The following is a 17,757-nucleotide window of genomic DNA, read 5'->3' on the forward strand; positions in this document are numbered from 1 at the left end:
GCCAGAGGGCGCTGCAGACAATCACAGAGCATGAAGGCAGCTATGACTGGCTGCAGCGCCACTTCCTGACACTTATTATATAGCAGAGCCTGCCACGGGGCACTGCAGACAATCACAGAGCATGAAGGCAGCTATGACTGGCTGCAGCGCCACTTCCTGACACTTATTATATAGCAGAGCTGGCCAGGCGACGCTGCAGACAATCACAGAGCATGAAGGCAGCTATGACTGGCTGCAGCGCCACTTCCTGACACTTATCATAGAGCAGAGCTGGCCAGGGAACGCTGCAGACAATCACAGAGCATGAAGGCAGCTATGACTGGCTGCAGCGCCACTTCCTGACACTTATCATATAGCAGAGGCGGCCAGGGGGCGCTGCAGACAATCACAGAGCATGAAGGCAGCTATGACTGGCTGCAGCGCCACTTCCTGACACTTATCGTATAGCAGAGGCGGCCAAAGGGCGCTGCAGACAATCACAGAGCATGAAGGCAGCTATGACTGGCTGCAGCGCCACTTCCTGACACTTATTATATAGCAGAGCCTGCCACGGGACGCTGCAGACAATCACAGAGCATGAAGGCAGCTATGACTGGCTGCAGCGCCACTTCCTGACACTTATCGTATAGCAGAGGCGGCCAAAGGGCGCTGCAGACAATCACAGAGCATGAAGGCAGCTATGACTGGCTGCAGCGCCACTTCCTGACACTTATTATATAGCAGAGCTGGCCAGGGAACGCTGCAGACAATCACAGAGCATGAAGGCAGCTATGACTGGCTGCAGCGCCACTTCCTGACACTTATCATATAGCAGAGGCGGCCAAAGGGCGCTGCAGACAATCACAGAGCATGAAGGCAGCTATGACTGGCTGCAGCGCCACTTCCTGACACTTATCGTATAGCAGAGGCGGCCAAAGGGCGCTGCAGACAATCACAGAGCATGAAGGCAGCTATGACTGGCTGCAGCGCCACTTCCTGACACTTATTATATAGCAGAGCCTGCCACGGGACGCTGCAGACAATCACAGAGCATGAAGGCAGCTATGACTGGCTGCAGCGCCACTTCCTGACACTTATTATATAGCAAAGCTGGCCAGGCGACGCTGCAGACAATCACAGAGCATGAAGGCAGCTATCACAGGCTGCAGTGCCGCTTCCTGATACTTATATAGCAGAGCTGGCCAGGGGGCGCTGCAGACAATCACAAAGCATGAAGGCAGCTATCACTGGCTGCAGCGCCACTTCCTGACACTTATCATAGAGCAGAGCTGGCCAGGGAACGCTGCAGACAATCACAGAGCATGAAGGCAGCTATGACTGGCTGCAGCGCCACTTCCTGACACTTATCATATAGCAGAGGCGGCCAGGGGGCGCTGCAGACAATCACAGAGCATGAAGGCAGCTATGACTGGCTGCAGCGCCACTTCCTGACACTTATCATATAGCAGAGGCGGCCAAAGGGCGCTGCAGACAATCATAGAGCATGAAGGCAGCTATGACTGGCTGCAGCGCCACTTCCTGACACTTATTATATAGCAAAGCTGGCCAGGCGACGCTGCAGACAATCACAGAGCATGAAGGCAGCTATCACAGGCTGCAGTGCCGCTTCCTGATACTTATATAGCAGAGCTGGCCAGGGGGCGCTGCAGACAATCACAGAGCATGAAGGCAGCTATGACTGGCTGCAGCGCCATTTCCTGACACTTATCAGGAAGAGGCGGCCAGGGGACGCTGCCGACAATCACAAAGCATGAAGGCAGCTATGACTGGCTGCAGCGCCACTTCCTGACACTTATCATAGAGCAGACCTGGCCAGGGAACGCTGCAGACAATCACAGAGCATGAAGGCAGCTATGACTGGCTGCAGCGCCATTTCCTGACACTTATCATATAGCAGAGCTGGCCAGGGGGCGCTGCAGACAATCACAGAGGATGAAGGCAGCTATGACTGGCTGCAGCGCCATTTCCTGACACTTATCATATAGCAGAGCTGGCCAGGGGGCGCTGCAGACAATCACAGAGGATGAAGGCAGCCATGACTGGCTGCAGCGCCACTTCCTGACACATCATATAGCAGAGCCTGCCAGGAGGCCATATCTTCTGGATACATGAGGGGCCTGCACAGTCGCTGCCGTCCATTACACAAGGCCTCTGCTTGCTGGCAGTGAATGAGGACGTCTCAGAGCTGAGGGTTTGGTACAGGTGCACTCACAGTCACTGACAGCAAGGAGGAATGTACACAGTAACATGGCAGCCAATCAGAGCACGGCTTCCACTTCTTGCATTGCTCTGATTGGCTGCTCTGAGCAGACGTTATTGTAGCACAGCTCTGCATGGGGCCGGTATTCATTACAGCAAACGCCTCAGCCGAGTGAGGAGGCGTGCTTTACATGGGACTGCCTGCCGTGTCTGGTGGGGTCAGACCTGTTCGCTGGCTGCAGGCAGCTTATGAGGTTCATCACTCAGCAGCATCAGGTCATCGATTATCGCCTGCAGGTGCGTCACCTCCCCCAGCATGTGAATCTCACCATTCTGAAAAACACCAGGCCGCATATTATCATGTGATCTGCTCCCTCACCGTCATGTGATGCAAGCCCCGTGTCATGTGGTAATTCAGGGTCATGTGATGCAAGCCCCGTGTCATGTGGTAATTCAGGGTCATGTGATGTAAGCCCCGTGTCATGTGGTAATTCAGGGTCATGTGATGCAAGCCCCGTGTCATGTGGTAATTCAGGGTCATGTGATGTAAGCCCCGTGTCATGTGGTAATTCAGGGTCATGTGATGCAAGCCCCGTGTCATGTGGTAATTCAGGGTCATGTGATGCAAGCCCCGTGTCATCTGGTAATTCAGGGTCATGTGATGCAAGCCCCGTGTCATGTGGTAATTCAGGGTCATGTGATGCAAGCCCCGTGTCATGTGGTAATTCAGGGTCATGTGATGTAAGCCCCGTGTCATGTGGTAATTCAGGGTCATGTGATGCAAGCCCCGTGTCATGTGGTAATTCAGGGTCATGTGATGCAAGCCCCGTGTCATGTGGTAATTCAGGGTCATGTGATGTAAGCCCCGTGTCATGTGGTAATTCAGGGTCATGTGATGCAAGCCCCGTGTCATGTGGTAATTCAGGGTCATGTGATGCAAGCCCCGTGTCATGTGGTAATTCAGGGTCATGTGATGCAAGCCCCGTGTCATGTGGTAATTCAGGGTCATGTGATGCAAGCCCCGTGTCATGTGGTAATTCAGGGTCATGTGATGCAAGCCCCGTGTCATGTGGTAATTCAGGGTCATGTGATGCATCCCCGTGTCATGTGGTAATTCAGGGTCATGTGATGCAAGCCCCGTGTCATGTGGTAATTCAGGGTCATGTGATGCAAGCCCCGTGTCATGTGGTAATTCAGGGTCATGTGATGCAAGCCCCGTGTCATGTGGTAATTCAGGGTCATGTGATGCAAGCCCCGTGTCATGTGGTAATTCAGGGTCATGTGATGTAAGCCCCGTGTCATGTGGTAATTCAGGGTCATGTGATGCAAGCCCCGTGTCATGTGGTAATTCAGGGTCATGTGATGCAAGCCCCGTGTCATGTGGTAATTCAGGGTCATGTGATGCAAGCCCCGTGTCATGTGGTAATTCAGGGTCATGTGATGCAAGCCCCGTGTCATGTGGTAATTCAGGGTCATGTGATGCAAGCCCCGTGTCATGTGGTAATTCAGGGTCATGTGATGTAAGCCCCGTGTCATGTGGTAATTCAGGGTCATGTGATGCAAGCCCCGTGTCATGTGGTAATTCAGGGTCATGTGATGCAAGCCCCGTGTCATGTGGTAATTCAGGGTCATGTGATGTAAGCCCCGTGTCATGTGGTAATTCAGGGTCATGTGATGCAAGCCCCGTGTCATGTGGTAATTCAGGGTCATGTGATGTAAGCCCCGTGTCATGTGGTAATTCAGGGTCATGTGATGCAAGCCCCGTGTCATGTGGTAATTCAGGGTCATGTGATGCAAGCCCCGTGTCATGTGGTAATTCAGGGTCATGTGATGTAAGCCCCGTGTCATGTGGTAATTCAGGGTCATGTGATGCAAGCCCCGTGTCATGTGGTAATTCAGGGTCATGTGATGCAAGCCCCGTGTCATGTGGTAATTCAGGGTCATGTGATGTAAGCCCCGTGTCATGTGGTAATTCAGGGTCATGTGATGCAAGCCCCGTGTCATGTGGTAATTCAGGGTCATGTGATGCAAGCCCCGTGTCATGTGGTAATTCAGGGTCATGTGATGTAAGCCCCGTGTCATGTGGTAATTCAGGGTCATGTGATGCAAGCCCCGTGTCATGTGGTAATTCAGGGTCATGTGATGCAAGCCCCGTGTCATGTGGTAATTCAGGGTCATGTGATGTAAGCCCCGTGTCATGTGGTAATTCAGGGTCATGTGATGCAAGCCCCGTGTCATCTGGTAATTCAGGGTCATGTGATGTAAGCCCCGTGTCATGTGGTAATTCAGGGTCATGTGATGCAAGCCCCGTGTCATGTGGTAATTCAGGGTCATGTGATGCAAGCCCCGTGTCATGTGGTAATTCAGGGTCATGTGATGTAAGCCCCGTGTCATGTGGTAATTCAGGGTCATGTGATGCAAGCCCCGTGTCATCTGGTAATTCAGGGTCATGTGATGCAAGCCCCGTGTCATGTGGTAATTCAGGGTCATGTGATGCAAGCCCCGTGTCATGTAAGATGTTAATTCAGTGTCGTGTGATCTGGTGCCTCAGTGTCGTGTGATCTGGTACATTAGTGTCGTGTGATCTGGTGCCTCAGTGTCGTGTGATCTGGTGCCTCAGTGTCGTGTGATCTGGTGCCTCAGTGTCGTGTGATCTGGTGCCTCAGTGTCGTGTGATCTGGTACCTCAGTGTCGTGTGATCTGGTACCTCAGTGTCGTGTGATCTGGTACCTCAGTGTCGTGTGGTCTGGTGCCTCCGTGTCGTGTGGTCTGGTGCCTCCGTGTCGTGTGATCTGGTACCTCAGTGTCGTGTTGTCTGGTGCCTCCGTGTCGTGTGATCTGGTGCCTCAGTGTCGTGTGATCTGGTGCCTCAGTGTCGTGTGATCTGGTGCCTCAGTGTCGTGTGATCTGCTACCTCAGTGTCGTGTGATCTGGTGCCTCCGTGTCGTGTGATCTGGTGCCTCAGTGTCGTGTGATCTGGTACCTCAGTGTCATGTTGTCTGGTGCCTCAGTGTCGTATGATCTGGTGCCTCAGTGTCGTGTGATCTGGTACCTCAGTGTCGTGTGTTCTGGTACCTCCGTGTCGTGTGATCTGGTGCCTCCGTGTCGTGTGATCTGGTACATCAGTGTCGTGTGATCTGGTACATCAGTGTCGTGTGATCTGGTACCTCCGTGTCGTGTGATCTGGTACCTCAGTGTCGTGTGATCTGGTACCTCAGTGTTGTTGTCTGGTGCCTCAGTGTCGTGTAATCTGGTGCCTCCGTGTCGTGTGATCTGGTGCCTCCGTGTCGTGTGATCTGGTGCCTCCGTGTCGTGTGATCTGGTGCCTCCGTGTCGTGTGATCTGGTGCCTCCGTGTCGTGTGATCTGGTGCCTCAGTGTCGTGTGATCTGGTGCCTCAGTGTCATGTTGTCTGGTGCCTCAGTGTCGTGTGTTCTGGTGCCTCCGTGTCGTGTGATCTGGTGCCTCCGTGTCGTGTGATCTGGTGCCTCCGTGTCGTGTGATGTGGTACATCAGTGTCGTGTGATCTGGTACATCAGTGTCGTGTGATCTGGTACCTCAGTGTCGTGTGATCTGGTACCTCAGTGTCGTGTGATCTGGTACCTCAGTGTCGTGTGATCTGGTACCTCAGTGTCGTGTGATCTGGCACCTCAGTGTCGTGTGATCTGGTACCTCAGTGTCTTGTGATCTGGTACCTCAGTGTCGTGTGATCTGGTACCTCAGTGTCGTGTGATCTGGTACCTCAGTGTCGTGTGATCTGGTACCTCAGTGTCTTGTGATCTGGTACCTCAGTGTCTTGTGATCTGGTACCTCAGTGTCGTGTGATCTGGTACCTCAGTGTCTTGTGATCTGGTACCTCAGTGTCGTGTGATCTGGTGCATATCGCATCTATCATGTGATTGTGCTCACCACCACTGGCTGCAGCAGCGTGATGAAGGTGCAGAAGCGGCCGCGCTCCTCGATCAGTGCCCTGCGCACCGCCTGCTTCTCTGTCTCTTCCAGCAGTAGGTACATGTCATTTACGTCTTGCAGAGCGTGGTCCAGCTGTGGCTGCAGATCGCCTTTACCTGCAGAACAGAGACACTGAGTGACAGGATGATAAAACGCTCCCTGCCACCAGTGGGGTGGATCAGGACAATACCACCGACAGGTGCCACCGCAGCAGCATAGTGCAGGACCTGCTAAGTTTATGAGCTTTGAAAAATGTCCTCTACAAGTTGCGTAAAATGTATGAACATGTAGGAGCTGCTGTGCAGACTTTAACGTCTGCAGCATAGACTTTCTTTGTGCAGAATTCATTGCGCCCTTCACTCTTGCAAAACATAGAAGAGAAATTATCAACAAAACCCACATTACATGTGCAGTGGAAATACTGCAAACACAAAGTGGAAAATCCACAACGTGTGCAACTGACAGCACTCGTTACAAAGGCCGAATCATCCATCCACTGAGCAAGACCCCCCGATCTGTGGTTTCCCTTAGACATCTCTACTTCTATGAAGCCCCTCCTTAAGAAATCAACTTCCCTGAAAACCCTACCTAAGAGATCCCCTTTCTTGAGAGATGAACTTTTCTGAAGCTCCTCCCTGAGAGATACACCTCTGTGAACTGAAGCCCCTCCCTGAGAGATCCACATCTTTGAACTGAAGGCCCTCCCTGAGAGATCCACATCTGTGAACTGAAGGCCCTCCCTGAGAGGTCCAACTCTGTAAACTGAAGGCCCTCCATGAGAGATCCACATCTGTGAACTGAAGGCCCTCCCTGAGAGGTCCACCTCTGAGAACTGAAGGCCCTCCCTGAGAGGTCCACCTCTGAGAACTGAAGGCCCTCCCTGAGAGATCCACGTCTGTGAACTGAAGGCCCTCCCTGGGAGATACAAATCTGTGGACTGAATGCCCTCCCTGAGAGATCCACATCTGTGAACTGAAGGCCCTCCCTGAGAGGTCCAACTCTGTAAACTGAAGGCCCTCCCTGAAAGATCCAAATCTGTGAACTGAAGGCCCTCCATGAGAGATCCACATCTGTGGACTGAATGCCCTCCCTGAGACATCCACATCTGTGAACTGAAGGCTCTCCCTGAGAGGTCCACCTCTATGAACTGAAGGCCCTTACTGAGAGATCCACCTCTGTAAACTGAAGGCCCTCCCTGAGAGATCCAAATCTGTGAACTGAAGGGCCTCCATGAGAGATCCACATCTGTGAACTGAAGGCCCTCCATGAGAGATCCACATCTGTGAACTGAAGGCCCTCCCTGAGAGATCCACATCTGTGAACTGAAGGCCCTTCCTGAGAGGTACACGTCTGTGAACTGAAGGCCCTCCCTGAGATGTACACGTCTGTGAACTGAAGGCCCTCCCTGAGAGGTACACGTCTGTGAACTGAAGGCCCTCCCTGAGAGGTACACGTCTGTGAACTGAAGGCCCTCCCTGAGAGGTACACGTCTGTGAACTGAAGGCCGTCCCTGAGAGGTACACGTCTGTGAACTGAAGGCCCTCCCTGAGAGGTACACGTCTGTGAACTGAAGGCTCTCCCTGAGAGGTCCACATCTGTGAACTGAAGGCCCTCCCTGAGAGGTACACGTCTGTGAACTGAAGGCTCTCCCTGAGAGGTCAACATCTGTGAACTGAAGGCCCTCCATGAGAGGTCCACCTCTGTGAACTGAAGGCTCTCCCTGAGAGGTCCACATCTGTGAACTGAAGGCCATCCCTGAGAGGTCCACCTCTGTGAACTGAAGGCCCTCCCTGAGAGGTCCACCTCTGTGAACTGAAGGCCCACCTCTGTGAACTGAAGGTTCTCCCTGAGAGGTCCACATCTGTGAACTGAAGGCCCTCCCTGAGAGGTCCACCTCTGTGAACTGAAGGCCCTCCCTGAGAGGTCCACCTCTGTGAACTGAAGGCCCTCCCTGAGAGATCCAAATCTATGAACTGAAGGCCCTCCATGAGAGATCCACATCTGTGAACTGAAGGCCCTCCCTGAGAGGTCCACCTCTGAGAACTGAAGGCCCTCCCTGAGAGGTCCACCTCTGAGAACTGAAGGCCCTCCCTGAGAGATCCACGTCTGTGAACTGAAGACCCTCCCTGAGAGGTCCACCTCTGTGAACTGAAGGCACTCCGTGAGAGATCCACATCTGTGAACTGAAGGCCCTCCCTGAGAGATGCACATCTGTGAACTGAAGGCCCTCCCTGAGAGATCCACATCTGTGAACTGAAGGCCGTTCCTGAGAGATCCACCTCTGTGAACTGAAGGCTCTCCCTGAGAGGTCTACATCTGTGAACTGAAGGCCCTCCCTGAGAGGTACACGTCTGTGAACTGAAGGCCCTCCCTGAGAGATCCACCTCTGTGAACTGAAGGCCCTCCCTGAGAGATCCACCTCTGTGAACTGAAGGCCCTCCCTGAGAGATCCACCTCTGTGAACTGAAGGCCCTTCCTGAGAGATCCACCTCTGTGAACTGAAGGCCCTTCCTGAGAGATCCACCTCTGAACTGAAGGCTCTCCCTGAGAGGTCCACAACTGTGAACTGAAGGCCCTCCGTGAGAGGTACACGTCTGTGAACTGAAGGCCCTCCCTGAGAGGTACACGTCTGTGAACTGAAGGCCCTCCCTGAGAGATCCACGTCTGTGAACTGAAGACCCTCCCTGAGAGATCCACCTCTGTGAACTGAAGACCCTCCCTGAGAGATCCACCTCTGTGAACTGAAGGCCCTCCATGAGAGGTCCACCTCTGTGAACTGAAGGCCCTCCCTGAGAGATCCACCTCTGTGAAGTGAAGGCTCTCCCTGAGAGATCCACCTCTGTGAACTGAAGGCCCTTCCTGAGAGATCCACCACTGTGAACTGAAGGCACTCCCTGAGAGATCTACCTCTGTGAACTGAAGGCCCTTCCTGAGAGATCCACCTCTGTGAACTGAAGGCTCTCCCTGAGAGATCCATCTCTGTGAACTGAAGGCCCTCCCTGAGAGATCCACATCTGTGAACTTGAAGGTCCTCCCTGAGAGGTCTACCTCTGTGAACTGAAGGCCCTCCGTGAGAGATCCACATCTGTGAACTGAAGGCTCTCCCTGAGAGATCCACCTCTGTGAACTGAAGGCCCTTCCTGAGAGATCCACCACTGTGAACTGAAGGCACTCCCTGAGAGATCCACCTCTGTGAACTGAAGGCCCTTCCTGAGAGATCCACCTCTGTGAACTGAAGGCTCTCCCTCAGAGATCCATCTCTGTGAACTGAAGGCCCTCCCTGAGAGATCCATCTCTGTGAACTGAAGGCCCTCCCTGAGAGATCCACATCTGTGAACTGAAGGCCCTCCATGAGAGATCCACATCTGTGGACTGAATGCCCTCCCTGAGACATCCACATCTGTGAACTGAAGGCTCTCCCTGAGAGGTCCACCTCTATGAACTGAAGGCCCTCCGTGAGAGATCCACCTCTGTGAACTGAAGGCCCTCCCTGAGAGATCCACCTCTGTGAACTGAAGGCCCTCCCTGAGAGATCCACATCTGTGAACTGAAGGCCCTCCATGAGAGGTCCACCTGTGTGAACTGAAGGCCCTCCCTGAGAGATCCACAGCTGTGAACGGAAGGCCCTCCCTGAGAGGTCCACATCTGTGAACTGAAGGCCCTCCCTGAGAGATCCACATCTGTGAACTGAAGGCCCTCCCTGAGAGATCCACATCTGTGAACTGAAGGCCCTCCCTGAGAGATCCACCTCTGTGAACTGAAGGCCCTCCCTGAGAGATCCACCTCTGTGAACTGAAGGCCCTCCCTGAGAGATCCACATCTGTGAACTGAAGGCCCTCCATGAGAGGTCCACCTGTGTGAACTGAAGGCCCTCCCTGAGAGATCCACAGCTGTGAACGGAAGGCCCTCCCTGAGAGATCCACAGCTGTGAACTGAAGGCTCTCCCTGAGAGATCCACCTGTATGAACTGAAGGCCCTCCCTGAGAGGTCCACCTCTAAAGCCTCCCAAGACTTGTTTCCCTTCTAACTCTGCGCTCAGCAGACTATGATCCTTTGTATCTGTTGTAGATCAGATCCAGTGCAGAAGATGAGTGTAGCTAACCAGTGACTGCCCACCCCCACCCTATGTCATTTATGTCCCCCTGCATCCAGGTCCAGAGGATTTCACTTACCTAAAACTTCTACAGGAGGGAGTGGAAGGCAATGCAAGAGAAAAGTAAAGGAAGGTTATTGAGAAACAGGCATGCAAGAAGAGGTCACCTAATCCCCACACTGCACCACTAACTACACACTAAATATTGGTGGTGTCTGATGGTGGTCGTAGTGATGATGAGGGTATTGGTGGTGGAAGTGATCAAGATGAGGATAGTGATAACGATGGTGTTGCTGGTGTTTGATGGTGGTACTGATACTTGGGTTGTACTTACCTTTCCGAGCTTTCTTCTGAAGCTTCAATGTATCAGATGATTTCTTCTTAATCTCGTGGCGTGCTCGCTTGTATTCTGTGAGGAAAACCAGAGTGCAGTGTTTGTTATTTTTGGGTTTCAGCATTAGGCTGTGCTGCCTGACAAGCGATAACAGCTCCAATTGACTGCACTCTACAGGCACCTGTGCAAATGATGCATCTGTGATGTGTGAGGGCACTGTGCAGGTGATGTATTGATGTGTGAGGGCACTGTGGAGGTGATGTATCTGTGGTGTGTGAGGGCACTGTGGAGGTGATGTATCTGTGGTGTGTGAGGGCACTGTGCAGGTGATGTATTGGTGATGTGTGAGGGCACTGTGGAGGTGATGTATCTGTGGTGTGTGAGGGCACTGTGGAGGTGATGTATCTGTGGTGTGTGAGGGCACTGTGCAGGTGATGTATTGGTGATGTGTGAGGGCACTGTGGAGGTGATGTATCTGTGGTGTGTGAGGGCACTGTGGAGGTGATGTATCTGTGGTGTGTGAGGGCACTGTGCAGGTGATGTATTGGTGATGTGTGAGGGCACTGTGGAGGTGATGTATCTGTGGTGTGTGAGGGCACTGTGCAGGTGATGTATTGGTGATGTGTGAGGGCACTGTGCAGGTGATGTATGAGGGCACTGTGGAGGTGTTGTATCTGTGGTGTGTGAGGGCACTGTGCAGGTGATGTATTGGTGATGTGTGAGGGCACTGTGGAGGTGATGTATCTGTGGTGTGTGAGGGCACTGTGGAGGTGATGTATCGGTGATGTGTGAGGGCCCTATGGAGGTGATTTATTGGTGATGTGTGAGGGCACTGTGGAGGTGATGTATCTGTGGTGTGTGAGGGCACTGTGGAGGTGATGTATCTGTGGTGTGTGAGGGCACTGTAGAGGTGATGTATCTGTGATGTGTGAGGGCACTGTGCAGGTGATGTATTGATGTGTGAGGGCACTGTGGAGGTGATGTATTGATGTCTGAGGGCACTGTGCAAGTGATGTATTGATGTGTGAGGGCACTGTGGAGGTGATGTATGAGGGCACTATGGAGGTGTTGTATCTGTGGTGTGTGAGGGCACTGTGCAGGTGATGTATTGGTGATGTGTGAGGGCACTGTGGAGGTGATGTATCTGTGGTGTGTGAGGGCACTGTGGAGGTGATGTATCGGTGATGTGTGAGGGCACTGTGGAGGTGATGTATCGGTGATGTGTGAGGGCACTGTAGAGCTGATGTATCTGTGGTGTGTGAGGGCACTGTGGAGGTGATGTATCTGTGGTGTGTGAGGGCACTGTGGAGGTGATGTATCTGTGGTGTGTGAGGGCACTGTGGAGGTGATGTATCTGTGGTGTGTGAGGGCACTGTGGAGGTGATGTATTGGTGATGTGTGAGGGCACTGTGGAGGTGATGTATCGGTGATGTGTGAGGACACTGTAGAGGTGATGTATCTGTGGTGTGTGAGGGCACTGTGGAGGTGATGTATCTGTGGTGTGTGAGGGCACTGTGGAGGTGATGTATCTGTGGTGTGTGAGGGCACTGTGGAGGTGATGTATCTGTGGTGTGTGAGGGCACTGTGGAGGTGATGTATCGGTGATGTGTGAGGGCCCTATGGAGGTGATTTATTGGTGATGTGTGAGGGCACTGTGGAGGTGATGTATCTGTGGTGTGTGAGGGCACTGTGGAGGTGATGTATCTGTGGTGTGTGAGGGCACTGTGGAGGTGATGTATCTGTGGTGTGTGAGGGCACTGTGGAGGTGATGTATCTGTGGTGTGTGAGGGCACTGTGGAGGTGATGTATCGGTGATGTGTGAGGGCACTGTAGAGGTGATGTATCGGTGATGTGTGAGGGCCCTATGGAGGTGATTTATTGGTGATGTGTGAGGGCACTGTGGAGGTGATGTATCTGTAGTGTGTGAGGGCACTGTGGAGGTGATGTATCTGTGGTGTGTGAGGGCACTGTGGAGGTGATGTATCTGTGGTGTGTGAGGGCACTGTGGAGGTGATGTATCTGCGGTGTGTGAGGGCACTGTGGAGGTGATGTATCTGTGGTGTGTGAGGGCACTGTGGAGGTGATATGTATCTGTGGTGTGTGAGGGCACTGTGGAGGTGATATGTATCTGTGGTGTGTGAGGGCACTGTGGAGGTGATGTATCGGTGATGTGTGAGGGCCCTATGGAGGTGATTTATTGGTGATGTGTGAGGGCACTGTGGAGGTGATGTATCTGTAGTGTGTGAGGGCACTGTGGAGGTGATGTATCTGTAGTGTGTGAGGGCACTGTGGAGGTGATGTATCTGTGGTGTGTGAGGGCACTGTGGAGGTGATGTATCGGTGATGTGTGAGGGCACTGTGGAGGTGATGTATCGGTGATGTGTGAGGGTGTGGAGGTCACCTGAGCTATAGTATGTTTGTTTAAACGTAATAAGAATATCTGTGTATATAAATAATCAAAATGTAGATGTAGTTGTATAATTATCTGTCTGTCTATGTAGCCATCGCACAGACCTATAGTATAATTCAAAGTTGTATAGTCATGAAGGGGTTAACCAAAGATAATAAAGCCAAAATGTGAAGCTACAAACTCTGATCAGTAGTGTCCACACAGAAAGAATGTTTTAATGAACAGATGTATTGTACAATATGCTGGGAGAAATAGGGGAGGGACACTCCCATAAACTCTGTGTATCATTTTCAAGGCCGAAGGTGCCTTCTGTAACAATTAAGTTTCCTTCAATATATAACAAGCTCAGTTGGTATCGCTGACTCAAGGAGAGAGCATGTTGTCTGTGTGTTCTTTGTCTTATATATATTGATATATATTGGCACTGATATACAGCTAATACGGCACCGTCTCCGGATATCCCAAATGAAGACTCCATTAGCAGTCTTCAACGCAAATTCCTCCCTTGACAAGGGCACTGTCGAGGTGATGTATTGGTGATGTGTGAGGGCACTGTGGAAGTGATGTATCGGTGATGTGTGAGGGCACTGTGGAGGTGATTTATTGGTGTTGTGTGAGGGCACTGTGGAGGTGATGTAGCTGATGTGTGAGGGCACTGTGCAGGTGATGTATCTGTGGTGTGTGAGGGCACTGTGGAGGTGATGTATCTGTGGTGTGTGAGGGCACTGTAGAGGTGATGTATCTGTGATGTGTGAGGGCACTGTGCAGGTGATGTATTGATGTGTGAGGGCACTGTGGAGGTGATGTATTGATGTCTGAGGGCACTGTGCAAGTGATGTATTGATGTGTGAGGGCACTGTGGAGGTGATGTATGAGGGCACTATGGAGGTGTTGTATCTGTGGTGTGTGAGGGCACTGTGCAGGTGATGTATTGGTGATGTGTGAGGGCACTGTGGAGGTGATGTATCTGTGGTGTGTGAGGGCACTGTGGAGGTGATGTATCGGTGGTGTGTGAGGGCACTGTGGAGGTGATGTATCTGTGGTGTGTGAGGGCACTGTGGAGGTGATGTATCGGTGATGTGTGAGGGCCCTATGGAGGTGATTTATTGGTGATGTGTGAGGGCACTGTGGAGGTGATGTATCGGTGATGTGTGAGGACACTGTAGAGGTGATGTATCTGTGGTGTGTGAGGGCACTGTGGAGGTGATGTATCTGTGGTGTGTGAGGGCACTGTGGAGGTGATGTATCTGTGGTGTGTGAGGGCACTGTGGAGGTGATGTATCTGTGGTGTGTGAGGGCACTGTGGAGGTGATGTATCGGTGATGTGTGAGGGCCCTATGGAGGTGATTTATCGGTGATGTGTGAGGGCACTGTGGAGGTGATGTATCTGTGGTGTGTGAGGGCACTGTGGAGGTGATGTATCTGTGGTGTGTGAGGGCACTGTGGAGGTGATGTATCTGTGGTGTGTGAGGGCACTGTGGAGGTGATGTATCTGTGGTGTGTGAGGGCACTGTGGAGGTGATGTATCGGTGATGTGTGAGGGCACTGTAGAGGTGATGTATCGGTGATGTGTGAGGGCCCTATGGAGGTGATTTATTGGTGATGTGTGAGGGCACTGTGGAGGTGATGTATCTGTAGTGTGTGAGGGCACTGTGGAGGTGATGTATCTGTGGTGTGTGAGGGCACTGTGGAGGTGATGTATCTGTGGTGTGTGAGGGCACTGTGGAGGTGATGTATCTGCGGTGTGTGAGGGCACTGTGGAGGTGATGTATCTGTGGTGTGTGAGGGCACTGTGGAGGTGATATGTATCTGTGGTGTGTGAGGCCACTGTGGAGGTGATATGTATCTGTGGTGTGTGAGGGCACTGTGGAGGTGATGTATCGGTGATGTGTGAGGGCCCTATGGAGGTGATTTATTGGTGATGTGTGAGGGCACTGTGGAGGTGATGTATCTGTAGTGTGTGAGGGCACTGTGGAGGTGATGTATCTGTAGTGTGTGAGGGCACTGTGGAGGTGATGTATCGGTGATGTGTGAGGGCACTGTGGAGGTGATGTATCGGTGATGTGTGAGGGTGTGGAGGTCACCTGAGCTATAGTATGTTTGTTTAAACGTAATAAGAATATCTGTGTATATAAATAATCAAAATGTAGATGTAGTTGTATAATTATCTGTCTGTCTATGTAGCCATCGCACAGACCTATAGTATAATTCAAAGTTGTATAGTCATGAAGGGGTTAACCAAAGATAATAAAGCCAAAATGTGAAGCTACAAACTCTGATCAGTAGTGTCCACACAGAAAGAATGTTTTAATGAACAGATGTATTGTACAATATGCTGGGAGAAATAGGGGAGGGACACTCCCATAAACTCTGTGTATCATTTTCAAGGCCGAAGGTGCCTTCTGTAACAATTAAGTTTCCTTCAATATATAACAAGCTCAGTTGGTATCGCTGACTCAAGGAGAGAGCATGTTGTCTGTGTGTTCTTTGTCTTATATATATTGATATATATTGGCACTGATATACAGCTAATACGGCACCGTCTCCGGATATCCCAAATGAAGACTCCATTAGCAGTCTTCAACGCAAATTCCTCCCTTGACAAGGGCACTGTCGAGGTGATGTATTGGTGATGTGTGAGGGCACTGTGGAAGTGATGTATCGGTGATGTGTGAGGGCACTGTGGAGGTGATTTATTGGTGTTGTGTGAGGGCACTGTGGAGGTGATGTAGCTGATGTGTGAGGGCACTGTGCAGGTGATGTATCTGTGGTGTGTGAGGGCACTGTGGAGGTGATGTATCTGTGGTGTGTGAGGGCACTGTAGAGGTGATGTATCTGTGATGTGTGAGGGCACTGTGCAGGTGATGTATTGATGTGTGAGGGCACTGTGGAGGTGATGTATTGATGTCTGAGGGCACTGTGCAAGTGATGTATTGATGTGTGAGGGCACTGTGGAGGTGATGTATGAGGGCACTATGGAGGTGTTGTATCTGTGGTGTGTGAGGGCACTGTGCAGGTGATGTATTGGTGATGTGTGAGGGCACTGTGGAGGTGATGTATCTGTGGTGTGTGAGGGCACTGTGGAGGTGATGTATCGGTGGTGTGTGAGGGCACTGTGGAGGTGATGTATCTGTGGTGTGTGAGGGCACTGTGGAGGTGATGTATCGGTGATGTGTGAGGGCCCTATGGAGGTGATTTATTGGTGATGTGTGAGGGCACTGTGGAGGTGATGTATCGGTGATGTGTGAGGACACTGTAGAGGTGATGTATCTGTGGTGTGTGAGGGCACTGTGGAGGTGATGTATCTGTGGTGTGTGAGGGCACTGTGGAGGTGATGTATCTGTGGTGTGTGAGGGCACTGTGGAGGTGATGTATCTGTGGTGTGTGAGGGCACTGTGGAGGTGATGTATCGGTGATGTGTGAGGGCCCTATGGAGGTGATTTATTGGTGATGTGTGAGGGCACTGTGGAGGTGATGTATCTGTGGTGTGTGAGGGCACTGTGGAGGTGATGTATCTGTGGTGTGTGAGGGCACTGTGGAGGTGATGTATCTGTGGTGTGTGAGGGCACTGTGGAGGTGATGTATCTGTGGTGTGTGAGGGCACTGTGGAGGTGATGTATCGGTGATGTGTGAGGGCACTGTAGAGGTGATGTATCGGTGATGTGTGAGGGCCCTATGGAGGTGATTTATTGGTGATGTGTGAGGGCACTGTGGAGGTGATGTATCTGTAGTGTGTGAGGGCACTGTGGAGGTGATGTATCTGTGGTGTGTGAGGGCACTGTGGAGGTGATGTATCTGTGGTGTGTGAGGGCACTGTGGAGGTGATGTATCTGCGGTGTGTGAGGGCACTGTGGAGGTGATGTATCTGTGGTGTGTGAGGGCACTGTGGAGGTGATATGTATCTGTGGTGTGTGAGGCCACTGTGGAGGTGATATGTATCTGTGGTGTGTGAGGGCACTGTGGAGGTGATGTATCGGTGATGTGTGAGGGCCCTATGGAGGTGATTTATTGGTGATGTGTGAGGGCACTGTGGAGGTGATGTATCTGTAGTGTGTGAGGGCACTGTGGAGGTGATGTATCTGTAGTGTGTGAGGGCACTGTGGAGGTGATGTATCTGTGGTGTGTGAGGGCACTGTGGAGGTGATGTATCGGTGATGTGTGAGGGCACTGTGGAGGTGATGTATCGGTGATGTGTGAGGGTGTGGAGGTCACCTGAGCTATAGTATGTTTGTTTAAACGTAATAAGAATATCTGTGTATATAAATAATCAAAATGTAGATGTAGTTGTATAATTATCTGTCTGTCTATGTAGCCATCGCACAGACCTATAGTATAATTCAAAGTTGTATAGTCATGAAGGGGTTAACCAAAGATAATAAAGCCAAAATGTGAAGCTACAAACTCTGATCAGTAGTGTCCACACAGAAAGAATGTTTTAATGAACAGATGTATTGTACAATATGCTGGGAGAAATAGGGGAGGGACACTCCCATAAACTCTGTGTATCATTTTCAAGGCCGAAGGTGCCTTCTGTAACAATTAAGTTTCCTTCAATATATAACAAGCTCAGTTGGTATCGCTGACTCAAGGAGAGAGCATGTTGTCTGTGTGTTCTTTGTCTTATATATATTGATATATATTGGCACTGATATACAGCTAATACGGCACCGTCTCCGGATATCCCAAATGAAGACTCCATTAGCAGTCTTCAACGCAAATTCCTCCCTTGACAAGGGCACTGTCGAGGTGATGTATTGGTGATGTGTGAGGG

General features: G+C 51.5%; 1 protein-coding gene across 4 annotated transcripts in view; it reads right to left on the reverse strand.

Annotated features, from left to right (window-relative positions):
- MTSS2 (MTSS I-BAR domain containing 2) overlaps positions 1-17,757 on the reverse strand; it is a 71,974-nt gene that overhangs the window by 14,643 nt on the left and 39,574 nt on the right. For 2 of the 4 annotated variants that reach the window (XM_075326267.1, XM_075326265.1), the window contains exons 6-9: positions 10,577-10,651; positions 10,322-10,330; positions 6,108-6,265; positions 2,425-2,532 (exon numbers count right to left, since the gene is read on the reverse strand). In XM_075326267.1, coding sequence (XP_075182382.1) covers positions 2,425-2,532; positions 6,108-6,265; positions 10,322-10,330; positions 10,577-10,651 — 350 coding nt within the window. The remainder of the gene's footprint in view (positions 1-2,424; positions 2,533-6,107; positions 6,266-10,321; positions 10,331-10,576; positions 10,652-17,757) is intronic. The other 2 variants (XM_075326268.1, XM_075326266.1) reach the window with 1 other exon arrangement.

Source organism: Anomaloglossus baeobatrachus, chromosome 10 (genome assembly GCF_048569485.1).
Source record: "Anomaloglossus baeobatrachus isolate aAnoBae1 chromosome 10, aAnoBae1.hap1, whole genome shotgun sequence".
In the NCBI taxonomy this organism is placed as follows: Eukaryota; Metazoa; Chordata; class Amphibia; order Anura; family Aromobatidae; genus Anomaloglossus; species Anomaloglossus baeobatrachus.